The following is a 21986-nucleotide window of genomic DNA, read 5'->3' on the forward strand; positions in this document are numbered from 1 at the left end:
TGAAAATAAATAAAACCGATTGTTTTTCCTTGTGGCTATGAGTTTTGTCTAAAATTTTACAAACAGAAAGTTCACATTACATGCGAATCCACTGATGATGTTTCTTTTCATGTAATTTCTCTTCAGAACATGTCAAATTGTGTCCAAGACACGGTTATTTCTCGTTTAATAACTTTGATATGACGAATCAGGTGTACTTTGAGTAATGTTTCATGAGTATGTCGAATAATTGATGAGCTCATTATAAAATATTTCCAGCTCGTTTGGAATTCCGGAATTTTTATCCGCGTGACCATTTTGCTTATTAGACGTAAAGCATCATTTCCCGTTTTCCACCTTTGTTGTTCGTGTGTAAACAATGCTACAACAGAAAAATCAACATAAACAACGGAATGGAGTATAATATTGTAAGTGTAACGATTGCTAAGTCTACTTTACTTACTTAAGTAGCTAATGGACACAATGCATGTTGTCAGAATGTTTGATTATGACCAAAATACCATTCCATATTTTCGAGTTTCCTGCTTCAAAATGTGTGTTGCGGAATCAATTTCTGTTAATCAGTCGAAATTCTTTTTAAAAAAATCGCGTTTTTAATGTTAAATAATATTTATATCTATTCTGAAGAGTTATTTCGGCAATATTTTATGTCTCTTTATCTATCATATGGATTAATAATTCATATAAATATTTAAAAAAGTACAGTTTGTTTTGGAATGAACGAGTTAGTTATGATCAATCCTATTATTTATATGTAGATGGTTGTCGCCAAAATTAATCCAAATGCATTAACATGACACTGTAGGACAACTGACAGCGTTTTGTTATCCATGACCATCACTGATTCTTATTGAATCAACATGTCTTCAAAGTTTGAACTGTATATTTTTGTCACAAGTTCCATGTGTAGTTTAACTAGGTCAACATAAAACGTTTAGCTCCGCCCACAATTGTCCTAGATTTTGATCAATTTTAACTGAATTAATTACTTTTAGTCACTTTGTTATTGTCATATTATTAATTGATTAGTATCATGCCATTAAAGTATTTTCACATACATTTTTGAAAATCATAATTACATGTACACATGCATGTACTCCACATACAAGGTGTGCATCTGTACAGCTTTAGGTGCACATGCACTTGGTTCATACGGTTTTGTAAATGAATAATAAGATTGCTTAAACTATTTCAAATAGGACATTATTTTATTTGATTTAAAATGATATTATTATCCATATTATGCATATGTATTTCAGGAAAATAATATCAAGTTTGATTAAATGTAAACTTCATTTCAGTATTGTTGGGAGTTCTGATCACTTGTTTAATGACAAAGTTGCTCAATAACTTTATGGTTTCTTAAGTTATAATTTGTTATTATCAATTTATTCATAAAGGGCTTAGGCCCTCATCCAATGCCCACTTTACAATTTATTCTGCTTTACCTTTTTCAATTTGGCCAATGTGAATTATAAATAAAAAAAGATTTTTTTTTATTAAAGTGGTAATGGGAAATAAAATATATAGATGAGATGCATGGTTAAAAAAATCCTAACACAATTTAATTTTAAAGTTTCCTTATTGAATTATGTGAGAGAAGTTTTTTGAATTTTAAAGTTTCCTTTTTGAATTATGTGAGATTTTCAATTTCAGCATCACATACACTAGTTAGTTTATTATGATGAAAATCATCTCATTCATTACATTGTAGTAAGTATTAATCTGTATATTCAAGATCTAGAGGAGCCAAAGAATTTACAAATAGAAAATTAAAAAAAAATAGAGGTTTGCAGGTTACCAGGTATAAATTTGTTAGATATGATTCTCACAGAGTTGTCTTATCTGATTTGATTTATGAAAAAGGTAAATTCTTACTTTACAATGGTTACTGTAATATTGCAATATTTTTGTTCTGTTTTGTTTAGGTAGTTAATTTAAGTTCTAATATTAAAAACAAAATACCTTAAGCAAAATTTGCTTTAGATTTAAAAGTTGGGTCCCTCTCAGATGAAATGGGGTCCCACTCCAGATAAAATGGATATGGGGTCTCACTCAGATAAAATGGGGTCCCTCGCAGATAAAATAGGGTCCCTCTCGGATAAAATGGGGTCCCACTCAGGTAAAATGCGTTCCCTAGATGCATAGTTTGAATGGACTTTTTTCTGTGTATAAAGATAGGGAATGGCATAAAGCAAAACCTGATACAGAACAAAAAAATAAATATGTGAAAAAAAATTTAAACAAGAATGAATGTTTAAAGGGCCCAGCTATAGTAAACTCTTGATAATCCAGACACTTTTGATCCAAGCCTAAATCTCCCTAATTACAAATTTTCCGTACGGTTGAGTTTTGTTAATTACGACTTTACCTGTTCCCTAACATTTCCGTCCCCACTGAGTGTTTTCCGGATTATCATTATTCTGATGATATCAGGGGATATCACTATGATTATACGGTAATTAAACAAGAGAAAAAAAAATGGCCTAAGGTTCCCATCCATGTTTCAAAATCAAATATTTTTCTAATAGTAATATCATATATACCAACATATTATTGTGTTGCATCGAAATTTTGCATAACTCACGAACAATTTGATTATTAATTAAGTGTGTAAATATTTTAAGCACACTTATTTATTCTAGAGTAGCACCATATGACTTTACATCATTAAAAAATAAACAAAAGTAATCAGATTAACTCATGTATGTCTATCCTGTATTTGTATAATAAAGAGTTATCTGCCCTTGCAGGTAGGTATTGATTGTGACTTGATGTACTTGCAAGCTTAACACCATAATTTTAAGAAGACATGAATTTCGCTCAAAATGATGATGTCACAATAGATACCTATCTGCAAGGGGTATAATGTCATATTATGCAAAGACGGAATATAAATGTGTACATTAATATTGCAAACATCAGGGTTCGAATTTTACATTTTTTGTCACTTGCAAAAAATAGCAGGTGCCCTAAATTTGTACTTGCTAAAAAAGTTTTAAATTGCAATTAAATATCGGAATTCAAATCACAATTTTGTTAAATATAAAATCATTTATTTTTGCATGATGATATGAGGTGTATGGGTACATTATGTATATCAACAACATTATTGTAAAAACTGTGTCTTCATATTTTCCATTAGAACAATATTTCACAATCGATATGTCATTTTTACAGTTGTCCATGAAAAAAACTACTTGCTAAAATAAGCAAGTCCATATTTTTTTCACTTGCTTTTCTGGTATATCTACTTGCAAAAAGCAATTAAAACAGTCTAAAATTCGAGCCCTGCAAACATGACATGGATAAAGTATTGATTTTATTGAATTTATTTTAGAAAAATAAAATAGTAAAATGTCATTATTTTAATTGTAATTTTTATGTAATTTTTCAGATATGGAGATGAAGAAGAAAGGACTGGAACTGGAAGTCAGTAGAAAAGAGCAGCAGGGAAATGAGAAATATTGGATGTTTCTGACATGTATGACTGTTGGTGCACGTGGTCGATCATCTACAAGATGTGCTCACAGACACACTGTCATGAAGAGGTTCATCAGCAAACCTGCAGGGCACCAGCTACTGGACATCAAGGGAAAATACATCACCTATTTCTGATATAACTTTATAGTATAAAGGACAATGAGATCTTCATTTTCATCATTTGGTTAAAAAACTTTTCAATGAAGCAATCTGCACCATGAAGAGAAACTTTATACAAACTATACCACCTCAGTCGAATTGTGAATGTTTTCAATCATATTGACTTGAAAATCGAAAGTGTCAGAATCTATAAATCAGAATGAACTTTATAGTGCTATCCAATGAAGAATTTATATTACAAGTTGACAATTTCAGTAAAGATGGTGTCAGGATGTCACGCATGTGTGACAGTGTTACGGAAAGGGTTTGAGGAAACGCTTTAACCCAGACATGGATGGCAATCAGTGTCAGGTGTGTCTGAACTACTTCATTGATCACACCTCATTACAAAATCATATAGAGACTCACACAAAACGCGAGTTATATACATGTATAGTGACATTAAAGTCGGCTTTGTCACAACTTCGACAAACAGGCCAGTGGTTCAGTTTAAGTCCATCTGTGGAGAAGAACGAAGCAAGCATACGATTGAGTTTGGAACAGGCGCGACAAACAGAGGAAAATTTAGCTGCCCAAATGCAGACAAATTTAGCAACATCAACGCAGTCAAGTCTCGAAACAGCTGCAGCTGTGACTCTAGTCGAGAAATTAAATCGTCAGACTGAACTAGCAGAATCGGCACAACTCGAAAATCAGAATGCTGAAAATTTGGACGGAATAGATATGTCTAATGCCTCTGCAAGTGACTTGCAAAAATATGCACTGAGTGTCGGCAATGGGAAGGCTTTTAGTTGTGATACGTGTGGACGTGTGTTTGGTACAAGTTTTGCACTGCGACGTCATACAATGAGCCACAATAACGAACGGCCAGACAAGTGTGATATTTGTGGTAAAGGATTCATCGGTAAACAAAATCTGGAGGTTCACCGACGCGTTCACACAGGGGAGAAACCATATGCTTGCGAGGTCTGTGGCAAGAAATTTTCACAACATGGATCATTGTATAAGCACCGGGAGAGACATGGACGATGTTTCAAACCACAAGAACCAGGCTCAGAACCATATCCATTAGACTCTTCTCATAGCGAAAGTGACCTCAAAATGGATGGTTCAGGGTCATTTTCGGCGGAAGAAGGAATGGCAACAAGCACTGGAGGGCCAAGTATAGAGAATAGGGGTCAAGAGGTCACAGCGCCAGTTCAAGGCCATCCTCCAAATTTGGAACTGGATCTTAGTAAGGCTGTTAGCAGTCATCAGACCCAGGCTGGTAACCTCCCCAACATGAATTTTGACCTTCCTGCACAAGGTCAAGGTCATCAACAGGGTCAAGGCCATCAACAGGGTCAGGGTCATTCACAGGGTCAAGGTCATTCACAACGTCAAGGTCATGAACATGCTCAAGGTCATGCTGAAAGTCATGCACAAGAGCATGGTCATAGCCATCATCATGAGCAGATACAAGCACAAGGCCGAATTGGTGCCATACAGCACACCAGCATGTCAAAACACAATGCCTCTGTGGAGCAAGGCCATGAAATGCCGACTCCAGTGTTGGCTGCTGAGGAAAATGAAAAAGGACTTCAGGATAGGAATCTGGAGGATGAGGCCGGAACATCTCAAGTTGAAAGTTTGAAACAGAATCTCAAAGACGATGACCCTATGCTAGCAGAGGAAGAAATGAAGACCGAAAGCCAGAAGCAAGAAGAGATGGAGTATCTGTTAAGTAAAATGGATCCATCGCAGTTGTCGCCAGGACGATCAAAATCTGGTGACGATGGTCTGCAGTGTAAATTTTGTCTGATAAAATGTTCTTCAATATTTGAGCTACAGTCTCATTGTAGTAAGTACCACACTGGACAAAAACCTTACCGTTGTAACGTGTGTGGAAAACGGTTTAGTGCTAGCTTCTGTCTGCGACGTCACATCATGCTACACACAGGAGAGAAACCCCATAGGTGTCCATACTGTCACAAAGGATTCATAGAGAAACAACATCTTCAGAGTCATATCCGCATACACACTGGCGAAAAACCATATAAATGTCACGTCTGCTCGAAAAGTTTTACACAATATGGGACACTTCATAATCATCTTCAGACACACAACAAGGAGGCATCGCCGGAATCTCTGTCTACGAAAACGGAGAACAAAGAGGAGCCAACGCCAGAGCAGGCGCCACCGGCATCAACACCACAACAGACAACAACTGCCTCCCACCACCCTACGCTGTCACACCATCTGTCGAAACAACAAGATATTCCTAAGGAGTTAGAGGGTCAAATTAATCCCGAGCTTCTCCTCAGCGGGATGCAGGGAATCCCGTCACTCAGTAATCCTCTTCTACAGTTCTCACAAGCGCTTCATCTACAAATGCAGTTGTATACAAGGGAATTGGAGAGTCGGAAATCTTCCATGACTCAAATGGAAGGCGAGTTTGAAGGAACGGAAGCAGAAAGTAATGGGGAACAAGGGGAGATAATTCCTGGTAAATATCCCGAGGCTACTCCAGCAACGCTGCCGAGCAAGGAAGAATTGGCAGCAGCTAAGGAGGCTGTTATTGCAAAGCTGAATAGCGCTGCCGCACCAAATATCCACGTAAAAAAAGAACAGTTAGAGCAGGCCGCTAATTTAGTTGAAAATGGATTCGGAAATTCTCTTGGACAGATTACCGCCCCGAATGTGGACCTTTCAGTTTTATCAAACAAAGAACTAGAAGCTATGGCTGCAGCAGTTACAGATAAACGACACAAGTGTGATTATTGTCAGAGTCAGTTCAATTCGCCGATAACGTTAGAAAGACACATGCGTACGCATCGAGGCCAGAAGCCGTTTTTGTGTCACTACTGTCAGAAGAGCTTCACAACTAGTTACTGTTTGCGTCGACACGTAATGACACACACGGGCGAGCGTCCACATGCTTGTCCAACATGCGGTAAGCGCTTCATCGAAAAGCAGCATCTGATGATACACACGAGAATTCATACGGGGGAGAAGCCTTATCAATGTAAATACTGCGGGAAAAGATTTCCACAAGGGGGATCACTCTATCGCCATGTTCAGATTCATTTAAAAGGAAAATCAGTTAAAATTAAAGATGAACCGAATGTCTCAGAGCAACTCTCAGAAGCTATTCAGAATTATCAACTTGAGCAGAAGCCCCCAGAATTGGACGAGTCAAGTTCAAGTACCTACAGCTCAACTCACATGCAGTCTGCTCCATTAGACGCTTCTGTATCTACACATGCTATATCGACACCACAACATACAATCGCTTCAAGTTCTCACCAGGAAAAACTGGATTCAGCTCTTCTGTATGCTCACGATATTCTACGCAATCGACACCTCGATGAAAACCACCAACCAAACTTCCAACCTAACGTCAGTTTAGAAAACAAAGCAGCTGAATCAAATATACCTGAGGATCTTAGCAATATCAGGTTTATTGATTCAAACGAGACGGCGGCTATGGTAAAGGAAGGTGAGAAGGGAGACAACTCCCAAAATGAACAAAGAAATATCGACCTGACAGCAGCTGCCTACCAAGCCGCGTTCTCGCCGACTTACTTGAGCCAGATTCAAAAGTATGATGTTGCACGCTCTGCTGGCTTGCAGTACCAGGATGCTAAAGGAAAATCCAGTGGAACTTTAAGTGAAGATGAAACAAAATTTGATGTAATCTCGGACATGGTGAGGCGCGATTACCTACAACATCAGTATAACTTCCTGTTTGGAAACATAGATGCCCGCACTGTACTTATTCCTAAAGAAGGGGGAACAGAAATTCCTCAAACTGTGGATAGCCAGGATGATAAACTCACTGCTCCTGATGAACTTCCAATAAATCTGACCGACAATAGGTATCCTCCGACAGAGGTCGAGAAAGCAGTGGAGACTGCTGCCATCCCTCAGCCTGCCGATTACAGCATAGGGTCGCATCGTCTCAGTGCGGCCACTACCTTGTCACAACAACAAGCCCAGGAGTACAACGCGGCTGTGGAAACGATTGCAGCAACACAACAGCAGCAACAACAACACCTTATTCCTGCACCTTCTGAGATGCACAGTGACTCAAACGACACCCGCGATGCTGTTGTTTCAACTGTCGTTTACCCATGCAATGTCTGTGGTCAGCAGTGTGAATCTTTACCAGCGCTGGTGTACCACTTACGCGAGCATACTGGTAGTACCGAGTTAAGATGTGAAATTTGCGGTGAGACTTTCACAGTAGCAGAACATCTTATTATACACTATCAGTCACACGCTGTAGAACGGGCAATGTTACAGACTGAACAGCTACAGAGCCCCGCCGCTAATGGTACACTGCTGAAGGACAGTCAAATTCCTGTAGAGGGCGCTGTAACTGATGTTCACACTGCTCAACAGGTGGCGCCATTAGAGGATGTCAGACCAACTGAATTATTCCATCATATACCAACAACGGAGCAGTTATCCGATCCATCGAATGTTCCAGTTACGGTAACACATCACCATGCTGTAGAGGGATATGCCCCCGGGGCTGTCATTTCACACGGAGTTAGCGACACTCATGTTGGTGTAATCATGCGACAGGACTCTTCTCAAGTTCAAGGTCACCGACACTCTCAAGGTCATGGCCAAGGGCACAGTCAAGGTCATAATGGTACAAGTAACACAAAAAGTGACCTTGACCACCAGATTCAGCCCCATCATTCAGATATTGCTGCGACAAATCAGGACTCAGAGAATCAGAAATCATCTGATAGCGAGGATGATGATTTAGACGGGACGATCAGCGACCATCATCCGTTAGCTACCTCTACCCCATCCCATCCTCATGTAGCTCATCCTTCAACTATTGTTGAGAACACGCATTCACAGTCTGTCTCCTATTCTATGTCAGACAAACTGACTGGAGAAGGAATTCCAAAGTTTATAGAGACTGGTAACATCCTCAGTTCATTCTCTGAACTTGCTAGCCAAGTCATGCAGAGAAACCTCGGAAGAACACCACTTCCAACTCCGGTATTCCCAAGCACCAGCGGATTCCAGAGCACCAGTCATGTGGAACCGGCGCCGGTCGCGTCTCCAGCGACATCTGTGAAACAAGAGTCTACCGTCCAAGTTACCCCAACCCGGAGCCCTGTTACTGACAGCGCTGACGAATCGTTATCACTTTCAAATGCAAAACCATTCGTGTGTGAAATTTGTCACAAACAATTCATGAACAAACGTAGCTTTTATCGCCACGTACGTTTACACACGGGTGAACAGTTGTGTAAGTGTGAAATATGTGGTAAGGGATTCACCGGCGTGTTTGGTTTACGACGTCACATGGTTGGACACAGTGGGGACAAACCGCACAAATGTGAGTTCTGTGGGAAAGGTTTCATAGAGAAACAGCATCTCGAATCTCATAGACGTATTCATACTGGAGAAAAACCGTTCAAATGTGACTATTGTGGTAAACGGTTTACCCAGTATGGCACGCTTCATCGACACAAACGTACACACACCAAGGAGAAGCCTTATGGCTGTCCACATTGCCCAAAACGGTTCGGAGAAAATCGCCAGCTTACCCATCACTTAAAGGTTCACAACCCTGGTGGTGAAGTGAAAGAAGAGGAGGAGAAAGAGAAAGATAGTGGAGAAACAAACTAGAACAACATCTAAGTTACTGGGCCCAACCTGTTCAAAGTTTAGTTTTGTAATGTTAACAAATTTTAAAAGTTCTAAAAAAAATTGTCAGAAATTGGTAGTATAGGTTTGAAATTTTATGATATTGAGTTCACATGGCATAAATTATAATACTGGACATTTTAATTGCTATGGAATGCATCATTGGTTTTAAACATTTGAAAAGGAACTGAAATTTTATTTTAAAATTACATTTTTTTTCAGATAGAAGCAAACAAAACTTTGAACAGAGGGCTAAATATTTTAATTAGAATTTTAGCTGATGAAGTTATAGATCTTTTGGGGTAAATGCCATTTTATTGTAATATGTAACCCACAGGTGGGACTAGAACTTTAGATGTAAAATGCTAAATATAGTGTAACTTGTCTTATCTGGTCGTCATCAGGACCATCATATTTGGCCGGTATAGCCTGATTTCAGGATTATACAGGTTTTAATTAGGCCAAAAAAAATATGTCTATTTAGGGTTACATTCTGAGGTGGAACTTCCCACTTTTTAAAAAAAAATCCTAGAAAAGTGGGAAAAAAAATTAGGGTCGGTTATTTTTTTTTGCCTTAATATAAACTAATACCGAAAATGCCATACAATTATGTCACAATACACAATGGTCCTGATAAGACAAGAGCTGGTTTTGACAAATTATGCTGTATTACTCTTATCAAAAAATTGTTATCTATATGGTTTCCCTATTGTAGTTGATATTCTGCCTTTAAAGCTGTAGTATTAGAAAGAGAAAATCTTGATTTGCTATACAGTGTTGCCTGGTAGTTTCTCATATCTTAATTTAGTAATGATGATTATATAGTTAGATAGGTTTTAGATGTGAAAGATGACCCTTAAATAATTAAAGCTGGGTGATTTTCTGTAAATGTAAATGATTTCTGTTTGAAATACAATTCATAAGGCAGATTAATTTCAAGAATTGAATATGAATTTCATAAATCTGAGAAAAGATATATTGTCTTGAATGCTAATTTTCCTCTTTTTCTTAGCAAAAGTCGAATAATTTTTTTCTGTAGAATTAATTGATACTGTAACTTTTTATTAGAGCAAATTATTCTAAGAAGTTTTATTAAAAGGACAAAAATGTAAAAGATATATACATGTAATTCTTTTAATATCAAATTTCTTTTTGTTTCATGAAAATTTCAAACAGTGAAAGTAACATTTTTCCCAATGTAACTAAGTATATTTAATGAAATTCACTAACAGTAAAATAATTATTCTAATATTTGTTAATGATATTGATAACTGACTTATGTTTTTGTGCTTTCCTTACAACTTACAACCATTTGTAGTTTCATTTCAATACTGTTAACCAACTGTCTCTTGTGGCTACTTGATTTCACGATTTTAATTTCAAAATAAGTTTGTGAATTTAAACATTAACTTTTGCAAATTTAAAAATTAAATGCAAATTTATATCAATATAAGCGAGGTTCATATGCATTCGCAGAGACAAAATTTCACAAATTTACTGTGATTGAGTGATTGATGAGAAATTCACGAAATTAAATCGCACACGAAAAAAGTTGGTGAACCGTATCTTTTTTATGTGCTACCCTGTACCTTACGTGTGTAAGAGAACAAAAACCCTGTTAATTTTGATGTGAGATGAAATTTAACGTGTTTGGCAAGTGATCAGAAATCACAAAAAATATTCACTGTAAAAGTGTTCTTAGCACAGATACCATAAACTGAAAACGTACTTGTTTTAGCGTTGTCAAATTTTAGCACAAATCCAAAAACTGTAAAATATGATTTAATACCGTGTACATATGATATTATCAATTACTGCAATGCAGTGGTTCAATAGCCTTTTACAAAATTCAGCACTGTACATGAATCAGCTCTTCAAAGATAGCATGAAAAGCTCTGAAATAAAACTTACCCTAAAATAAGTATGTTTACAAAATGTCTGAATCACAAAATTAAATCGGCCTCAAAAGGCCATTAGATGTAAAAACACGAAATTTAGTCATCATAAAAATATGATGGATTTACAGTATATAAATCAATATCTGTTAAAGATGCTCCACTGCTGACAAATCCGTATTTTTCTCTATCAAAAACGGTAGCAGACGAATTAGTATACATTTGTATTTCGTCCGTTACAAGAAAATTACTTACTTTACACCATTACCATCATTGAAAAGTTTGAGCTTCTAATATAACTTCAAGATAAAAGTTTTAAAAATAATTACCTGTAAGTGCATCCCAAAAAAATTCTGTGGCACTTTGTCCTATGTGGAATGTTTCCACTGCACCAAAAGCAAAATACATGTAAAGTATTTTTTTCAATTATTTTTTTGTTAATCAGACATGTATATATATACACGATTAAACATTAATTATTGTTCGAATGATAAGTATCGATCATTGATGTTATGTCGGCTGTGGAGCATCTTTAAGCTCTGTAAACTGTTTTACACACAAAAAAATTGCATTTGTTAATCTTGATACTTGTAAACATGCCATTATTTTAGACTGGTCACCATGGAAGCCGAAATGACTAGACTTTTCTTCCTTTTTTTTCTTTTCTTTTTTTTTGTCATGTGGTGTTCTTGGCAATAATGTCAGAATGCATTCTAGTTTTAGTATGTGGGGCCCACTTTAATGTTCAATTTAATTTGACTGAACTTTTAATTTAATTGCTATCGTCCACCTTTACTTACAACTTACAATAAGCTCATAGGTATAAAAAAAAATTAAATCCTGAAAAATTGCATGCAGATTCCTATATTGGGACTTTTTAAAGACGATGTTGATAAATTCAGTTAATCTTTGAGCTTGTAATTGAAAACAAATATTACTAACAAATAACACATGTTAACGAGAAATTATTTTTCCTTTTTGTGAAAAAAAAAGTTTGTTGATTGTATATATCACAGCATTAGAATCAGTTAATATTTCTTTTTTTCTTCATTTTTTCATCATTTCTTATATGTATACTCATAATGTCATGTTTAAATGAACCAATGAAAAACCTTTATTTGTTAAATATCTATATATAATACTTCATCTTCCTACACATTAATTTGCATTTTTCATCAACTTTTAATTTTCCTTGTAGAACTCTTAACCTGTACACAACAGTCTGAGTTAGTGAAATATTTTTTGGGTATTCAATTTCCTGGTGAAACCCCCAAATTATTGACAATTTTATGTGTAGATTCAATGTCATAAGATTTTAGATTTGTAATTAATTAATTAATTAATCAACCTTATTATGTGTGTATATATAATTATGATTCACCTATGTAATGTAGATATAGTGGTATATATAGAAGATTTTGCAAATTTGAAAATGGTAATATTCATTTATAATCGTATATTTTTTGTGTGTACATACCTATAGTAACATTTGAGATGTATATATATGTATATGTACATTGGTTTCTTTGTTTATTTTAACATATATACAGATTATGACCATGTGAATTTTACGGAAAATTACAAATATTTTCACAAACCAATGTTGTTGCTTCCACGCCTATAGGTTGTCCTATTAATGTTAAATAATTATGAAATAGTGTAATATTTTCCTGTATGAATATAATACAATATAATTATGATAATTCATTTAATTAATGAGCCATAAAAACCTTGAATAGCCTTTATTTTTCTAAATCCTTGTAGAAAAAAACAAACTCTTTCTAATGATGTCTTGGTTCAGTCACTGGAGTTTTAAAAGTAACGCCTAAGTGTGGGTAAAGTACGATTTACCGTCAATAAGTCTCACCTTCTTGTGGTTGTAACATCAAAAAACTTGCGTCAACATGACGTAATCATCACTGAAAAGTAGGACTAATCAATGGTAAATTGTACTTTACCGACGTCGTTGACATATAGGTGCACTCTGTATATATAATATATATAACATCAGAATGTACTAGATTTCTTATTTGTACAGATTTCATTCGTGTGGCCAACAGATGTACTAGCATTGCTTATACAATTCCTTAGCTGAATTCTACTGCTATATTAATTTATCTCCCCTTGGTTTGAAATCCGGGTTCAGTTTCACCAAGGCATTCTTTAACTCTTAAAGTGAATAGTCGGGCAAAGTAAGGCTAAAGTCGATAAAAATGGTGTTGATATATCCAGTATACTTTCTTATGAAATCGAAAAATAAAAATTCCCATCAAAATCGCTCTGCATGTAAAGAAATTAATTTATATCATAGGAATCCTAAAACGTCCTCCCAGCTGCCTACATGCGTTTAGACATTCCCATGCAGCCTCGCTTTCATAATTTAGTGTTTAAACTGTGCTAAATTTACACGGGGCTTTTCCATAATTCCAAATGTCAAAACTGGACAATGTAAGCAGAACTTGACCGTCATTTTGATACACAAAGACATTTGAAAGGCCAACGGACGCATTTAGACTGATTTCATTGCCCGACTATTCACTTTAAATTAAGGAATTTCCATAGGAAAGCCTTATACAAGCTAAGTAAACAATATGACTTTTCTTAACCTCTGTAATGTATACCTATTTTAAGTTAAGGAGTTCCTTAAATTGAAGAATGTCCGTGAAACTGTAGAGCCTCAGGTTTTAGAGACCAAAAAAATCCAACTTTAAGGGATAATTTTGATACAACAGTATGCAAGAGACATGTATCAACTGGTACCAAGTCTATAGCTAGGCCTACCTTAACTTTCATGCTTTCCAAAGTTTTTTCAAATAACTTCTTTTTGATAGTCTTTCAAATAGCTTACATCTTTTTGATAGTCAACATTTCATTTAAATGTATCTAGATTTAACCAAATTTTTAATTAGGTATACCCCCCCGGGGCAGGAGGGGCGTGCAGGTAAATTTTACAACAAATGGGGAAGGGGGAAAGAATTTATTTTTGGCTCTGTAAAATTGCATTTTAGTTTCTGCATGATTTTGTTTATTTTTCTCAATTAGGGGAAATTATCAATCAACTTTGATCTGCATGGTGTACATATACAGCCAGGCAGGACCTGGTGCAGATTTCTGCTAACAAACAGTTTATATAATAATAACTGGTGGTTAGTCTAATTTGATTGCCAAATAGGTCCCTGTGAGTACAGCTGGTATCGTTTTTGGTCAATAACTTTGTGGTTTTTATTTACAGAAAAAAAAAAAGAATTTTAACAAATCAAAATAGCAATTTGGCTATAGGAATGTGTTTTACATCATTCATAATATGTCAATTATCAAAATATTGTTGTGACCACATCCACATATTGTGAATTAAAAAAGATCCTGTGAAAATTATTAAAATTATCAAAATTTAAAGTAAGAGATGCAGTAAGAAAATTAACTTTCATGTTAGGATAATTATCTTATACATTATAAACTTAAACACTTGGAGCTCAATATTTAAGACTATATTTTAAGATATTCTTTTAACTGTATGGTACACGATAATTTTGCTTTCTGGGGAAACTTATTATGTTACCATTCAGAGGGGTTGTCTCCCTTGTTTTAAGAACATGATATTTATAACTCTATCTCAATCAACCCTGAAAATACATTTAGGCTCCTCTAAATCTAAGACTAGACCAGTCCATTATGACAATTCAGGGGTCAATAAGTAAAAACGATCTGAAGGATAATTCTTGGAATGCTACTATATGTCTTGAGAATTTGCATAGTATGGTAGGTGTTTTATTAATAGGCGAAATATTTTACCTGACTTTTGTGTTAGCGTTACAATTTAACAATATTATTCATACCAAAGATGTAGTTTAGTTTGCTTTTGTGATTGTTTTAGAAATAAAAAATTGATAGACATTTCATTTTGTCTGCAATATTATATCTAGGAGTTATCAGAGGTGAAAGGGCTAAACATTATAGAGATTGCATTTAGTAGTAAAGATTTACTATCTCAATGTTAGATTATAGTAATTATGGGGATTTTAATTACAGTTTAACTATTTACAAGAATACTGTATCTATGGAAGTTTGAGTCAAGCCCCTGTGTTGGAGTTCGAATCAAGCCCCTGTGTTGGTATACTGTACATATACATGTATATTCATTTACCAAGAAGCTGTTTTCTGATGATGTTTGAAAAGGGCAATCTGAATATTGCAATACATTATTTTGTTAAATCGCCTGTGGTTCATAAGATATTTCTTCATAAAGAGTGTGTTATTATTATATTTCTTAAAAAACCAAATAATATTAAATATGAAATAGTTGTGCATTGTTTTATTTACTTAAAAGAATAGTATCATTGAATGGTTGAAATGCAGATAAGAATTTTGGCTCCGTTATTCACTGCCGCGTAGCTGAATATGGACCTGCATTCTTACTACACAGTAGACCTGATTTATATCATAGATTTATGCATTGAAATAATTTAGTATAACTTACATTTACATATGGAGAAAATGATTAATTATCGTGATTTTAATACACATAATTATGAATGTATATAAAGAGTTCGTCTTTGAATATTACAGAGTTAGCTCCTTTGTGGATAAGGTATTCAAATTGCGACATCAGTATTTTGTAAGGGAAACTCATTTGTTTTCTCTGAACAGTATGATGTTAACGCTCGCAAACACATGACGTCACAATCAATACCTACCCACAAGGGCAGATAACTCTGTAATATGAAAATACAGAATATCTTAGATAAAACAGGATATTGGATTCTATTGTTCATATCACGAATATATGTAAAATATGTACGAAAAATTATGATTGTGACAAAATGATATTACCATATCATGATCATATTCTATTCACTGTGAAAAAATCACATTTATTCATAGATATATCTTTTTGAAAATAATCATTGTGTGCTATATAAAATTAATATCAATAATTGAAAAAAACTTTTTTTTTTAGATTCTTCTAAACTTGCTGTAGTTGTTTAGATCTACGTATGTATGTTACAGATGTGTACAGTAGATATATACATATACACACTTAATAGTTACTGCATTTCATTTAAACCCCGAGATCTGTTTGTGGTACATAGATATATATATGTTGTGGTAGAGACATTTATTTGTGAGAAAATAATATTTCTTAAAAATGTGTCCATGGTTTTGTTATTTGTTTCGACTCCATTGAAATTTGTTTGTTAAAATTCTTACACCGATTTCAATGGTTGAGCAGATAGTGTTATGTAAGCTACCTGGCATTCGCCATTCAAGAGGACAGCGGATTCAATCCCAGGCACAGATGACAGAGGTCAGGGGTTACCTGCCTCGTCACATTGGTTTTCTTGGAGCATTTCACTTTCCTCTCTAAGACTCCTCATCTGAAAGCAATTTGTCTATGTAATATACCAGGTATATATCTTGCATTCTACATAAAATGAATGAAAAGTTCAAAATTGAATTCAACACTCGTTATGTATCAACTGGTTCCTTTGCCTGGGTTAAAGTGCATGCTGGGATACTCCAGAAACCAATGTTTCAGCATTTGTATCTTCATTTTTTTCACATCTAAACAAGGAAATTAAGCATTGTTCCAAATCAATTAGAAATGACAAAAGAGTTCAAGTCCATCTAGGGCACCGAAAGCCGTTTTATTTTCGTGAGCGACCATTTTCTGTGCAATATTTGTACATTTGTATTTGTATGAGTGATATCTCAAATATGAATTTCAATGATTTTCTTTCATGAAAAAGTATAAATTTGAATGCATGACTGTCAGAATAAGAATCCTTGATTGCAAATATGTTAAAAATAACGAAGATGTGAAATATTGTATACAGTAAAATAAAGTAGTTCACAGTAGGTTGCTAGTTTTGTTACTGGGGAATTTGGTTTTTCTCCGCCTTTGAAAACTAACAGGCTTCAAATGGCCCTTGAAACAAATTCAGATCAAACCAAAATCAAACTCATGAATGTGCAATATTATATTTCCATGCCATTTCCTGTGGTAGGAGCTGTGACGGTTGAGTGGTTAAGGTGTTCCAACATCACCACTAGCCCTCCACTTCTGAGCCTAGTTTCATGAATATTCTTTGACTTAGGTATTTTTCAATAGGAAAGCATTTCAGATTTTAAAGAAGGTTCCTTAACTTTTGTAATTCTTTTTCTTAACTTACGATTTTATCTTTAACTTTAAATTCATAATGCTTTTTCTATGAGAAAATTTAAGTTAAGGAATTCCCTAAAGTTAAAGATGCTCCACCGCTGACAAATGGTATTTTTTCACTATCTAAAAAAGGAGCAGACGATTTAGTATTTTTCTTCGGTTACAAAAAATATATACTTTACACCATTACCACCATTGAAAAGTTTGAGCTTCTAATTTTACTTCAAATTAAAAGTATGAAAAATAATTAATTGCATACCGAAAAAAATCCGTGACACTATATCCTATATGGAATGAAGTACTGATTGTGCATGCACCAAAGGCAAAATAAATTATTTTATATTATTTTCTGTGTTAATTAGACATATATGTACACGATTAAACACCAATTATTGTTCAAATGATGAATATCATTTATGCTCTGTCGGCGGTGGAGCATCTTTAAGGAATGTTCATGAAACTGGGCCTGGGGTCATGAGTTTGAATCCCATGTGGAACAGTTGCAATGTACTCTATACTGACTACTAGTCAGTAGTTTTCCTTAAATGATCTTAGCTATTAATAGGACGTTAAATGAATCAAATTAGATTTTTTTTCTTTAATAATAAAAACAAACTAATGAAGAACAGATTAACCTCTTGTCTGATTTTATTCTGTATCAAGTCATCATACACATCTACACACGATCACACAATTTCTGGTTACATATTTTATATATATATATACATTAACAGTAAAATAAATAGAAAATCTTCAACAACTATAACAATATTGTCAACAATTATTTTCCAGGTTATTCATACAGCAAGAGGCCCAGTGGGCCTGTAAATAGCAAAAACAGCTGACACCAAATGGTATAAAATCAGGTTATGGAAATTGAAATAAAATGAAAATACAATTAGTAGTGTGTTATTTGAAATACGGTACAGAGTCCTTTAATATTTTTCCATTACTTGAATTGTTGTGTAATATTGAAATACAAATTAATATACAAGAAATGAAATCAATTCTGATGCAAAATGTCTTTTTTGTACCATAAACCCTTGATTATTCAGACATCTTTGATCCCAGCCTAAACCGATGGACCGAAAATTTTCTGGACAATCAATGTCCAGATTATCGGATGTCCACTGTACTCTAGCTCTGAGTCAACTTTGCTATTTATGGACCTAAAAAATAATTATATAAACATTTACTGAATACACAAGTTGATTTGTAACCCTACAGTAATTGCTTTTTCAAACCCCAGCAAACTGCATACGTCAAGTGGTTCTACACAAGTCAAAATTATATCAATCTCCCTTTTCAGTATAAAAACATCCCTCACTCCTACTTTTTTCAGAAACCTTTCACAATGTGTTACATATGTGTGTTATATTGATCTTGTCTGTAGACTTAGGTAAAGGTACAAATATTAAGATAGCTCCACACAAATTATAATAGTTTAATTTTACAATCGTAGTCTTAGGTAAAGGTACAAATATTGAGATAGCTCCACACAAATTATAATAGTTTAATTTTACAATCGTAGTCTTAGGTAAAGGTACAAATATTGAGATAGCTTGACACAAATTATAATAGTTTAATTTTACGATCATAGTCTTAGGTAAAGGTACAAATATTAAGATAGCTTGACACAAATTATAATAGTTTAATTTTACAATCGTAGTCTTAGGTAAAGGTACAAATATTAAGATAGCTCCACACAAATTATAATAGTTTAATTTTACAATCATAGTCTTAGGTAAAGGTACAAACATTAAGATAGCTCCACACAAATTATAATAGTTTAATTTTACAATCGTAGTCTTAGGTAAAGGTACAAATATTAAGATAGCTCCACACAAATTATAATAGTTTAATTTTACAATCGTAGTCTTAGGTAAAGGTACAAATATTAAGATAGCTCGACACAAATTATAATAGTTTAATTTTACAATCGTAGTCTTAGGTAAAGGTACAAATACGATGTATTGAGATAGCTCGACACAAATAATAATAGTTTAATTTTACAATCGTAGTCTTAGGTAAAGGTACAAACATTAAGATAGCTCCACACAAATTATAATAATTTAATTTTATAATCATAGTCTTAGGTAAAGGTACAAATATTGAGATAGCTCCACACAAATTATAATAGTTTAATTTTACAATCGTAGTCTTAGGTAAAGGTACAAATATTTTTTAAGATAGCTCCACACAAATTATACATAGTTTAATTTTACAATCATAATGTTCCATATCTGTTCTCTGAATAACTGAACAAGAAAGCCAAGAAAAAAAAACAAATAATAGTGTCAAAAATATTTCTGGATATTATTGCTATTATTTCTACTTCAAAAAAATTAAGTCATACTGTCATGACGCCGATAGTAGTGAGCTTCTCCGACGAAGCTGTTATGATTGATATTCTTCATTTAATATTTCTAATTCAGAACATATGATCATTGCGAACCTCAGATAATATAAATTAATACACATATGCTATCATATTGATTTTTGAATTCCATTTAAGTGAAGAAATCGTGTTTAAAATAGGAGAAATATTCCTTATGCAGGAGTTATGCCCCCTTGCTAACTCTCCCAAAAACAATTCCTATAAGTTATTAGATATTTAGTATTAGCAATGTACATAAACTTGCAGATGTCAATTAAATGTATATATGACTGTAGGCTAACTAACATTGCATGCAATCAAATCGCAGCAATGACATATCAACTACAAGAACAACAAAACTTTTGAACTATAAAGCATGAAAATAAATCAAAGTCAAAAAGTTATTAGGTCTGAAAACGCAAAATCAAATTCAGGTAATTAATTACTTCAATCTATTAAATGGATCAAGATCTGCAGTAATTAAGTGTCTCTAATGCCCATGTACAACTACATTGTATATATTCCTGTAGAGTTCATGAAAAGAACTATATGTCGGTCATCAATATTTCAAAACAACTAAAGGGCAATAACTCTTTATAGATATTGAACTATGAGAAAAGCAGCAATACCCAATCAATATTCAAATGACCACACAATACATTGAAAATTTCATTCATGATCAACTATACATGGCAATGTGTGCTTATACTTGAGTCATGGCTTGGTGTAAACAGCTAAATCCACAAGTACTTGGTATACTCCAACAATATTAGAGGTATATACATATGTATTATGTCATGACAGAGGTTTCTCAATGTTGAACATCTAACATTATTGCATAATACTTGTGATGGAATTCTAAAACATTGGTCTAAATATAGACTTATATTTAAATACAATTACAATATACATATATTGTATTATTGTATTTACATACATACACTGTTATTCAATCAAAAGGAGTGATTTTCTTACTCAAAAATATCAGGGATCTGTACCTTTTCGATTGGGAAAAATTTACATAGTATTTTTCTTTTTTAGAGAGTTTTTCTTTATTTGGGACAATATTTACAAGAAATATGGAAAATACAGCAAAATTTCTCTGGGGGAAGGGGCATTTATTCAGCCCCAAATGTACCTAAAAAATTGCAAAGGGACAAGAAAAATGGTCTGTATAACCAGGTTGTCTGTATAACCAGGTTGTCTTTATACACAGGTTGAAATGCGGTGAAATTTGTCATGTGGGGCCATAAAAAATGGTCCTATTAAGAAGGTGGTCTTTATACACAGGTCAAATTGTGTTGCAATCAATCGTTTGGGACTCTGAGAAATTGGTCTTATTAAGCAGATGTTCTTAATAAAGAGGTGGTATTTAGAGCAGGCTTGACAGTATAATTGATACAATATATTGTACAGCTCAAACTGCCTTAAATTAGCAACCACAATTGTATAGAGAATAAAGCCAAGCATTTGTGATCAGAATTGTGTTTGTATCTGATAAGAATGAAATAAAATCTGTAAGTTCTCATTGAAACTTTTTAAATATGATTTTGATTGATGAATATTGAAAATCGTTTTTCAGCAATGCTTTCTGAATGATTGAAGGAAAAAATCCCTGTTGTTTCATGGACGGACGTTGGAAACACTTAGAACCCTTTGACCTTTCAAAAAGCCAAATATGGAAGAAAGTATTGGCATAGAATTATCAGATAAAATTGCAATAGATTAATTACTAAACCCTGTATTAGGTGAGTAACCCAGAGATTTGTTTAAAGGCCCACTACCTTTCCGAAACGGCTTTTAATTTTTAAAATGGGAAAGTAAAATGAGATCGACATTTTTGTATAGTCGCTAAAGTTATTAACTTACCGTTAATACTACACGTGTCATCACATTCTGAACAATTTGATTAAAACAAATAAAATGTTAATTTTCATAACGCGGGTCGTCTTATGTTTCCCGCCGTCGTCCTAAATACCGCGCGGTAGTTGACTATCACTGCGTCAGACGGCAAAACAGCGAAATAACACTCCACTGTTATCAAACATTACACAGGAAATCTTGCATATGTTTGGTGTTGTAACCTCATCTTAGGCCACTGGTATATATTTTTTGATGTTATTAATGTTTTTAAGAAACCTTTATGTTTTCCACCGGAAAGGTAGTGGGCCTTTAATTCTACCAGCTGCTAAGACATAATATAATTAATCTTAACCACCCCTGAAAATCCATAATGAACTGTTCCAGCATTGAATCGGGAGAGTTCATATGTGTTTTCAGGTTGAAAAAGTTAAAT

The 21986-nt window shown here is 34.1% G+C and overlaps 1 protein-coding gene across 1 annotated transcript; it reads left to right on the forward strand.

The window, feature by feature from the left end:
* The first annotated feature begins 316 nt into the window (after positions 1 to 316).
* LOC138305468 (zinc finger protein Xfin-like) lies at positions 317 to 13981 on the forward strand. The gene is made up of 2 exons (XM_069245707.1): positions 317 to 407; positions 3398 to 13981. The coding sequence occupies exon 2, from the start codon at positions 3934 to 3936 to the stop codon at positions 9238 to 9240; it is 5307 nt and encodes a 1768-aa protein (XP_069101808.1). The 5' UTR covers positions 317 to 407; positions 3398 to 3933; the 3' UTR covers positions 9241 to 13981.
* The last annotated feature ends 8005 nt before the right edge of the window (positions 13982 to 21986 follow it).

This window comes from Argopecten irradians, chromosome 13 (assembly GCF_041381155.1).
Source record: "Argopecten irradians isolate NY chromosome 13, Ai_NY, whole genome shotgun sequence".
In the NCBI taxonomy this organism is placed as follows: Eukaryota; Metazoa; Mollusca; class Bivalvia; order Pectinida; family Pectinidae; genus Argopecten; species Argopecten irradians.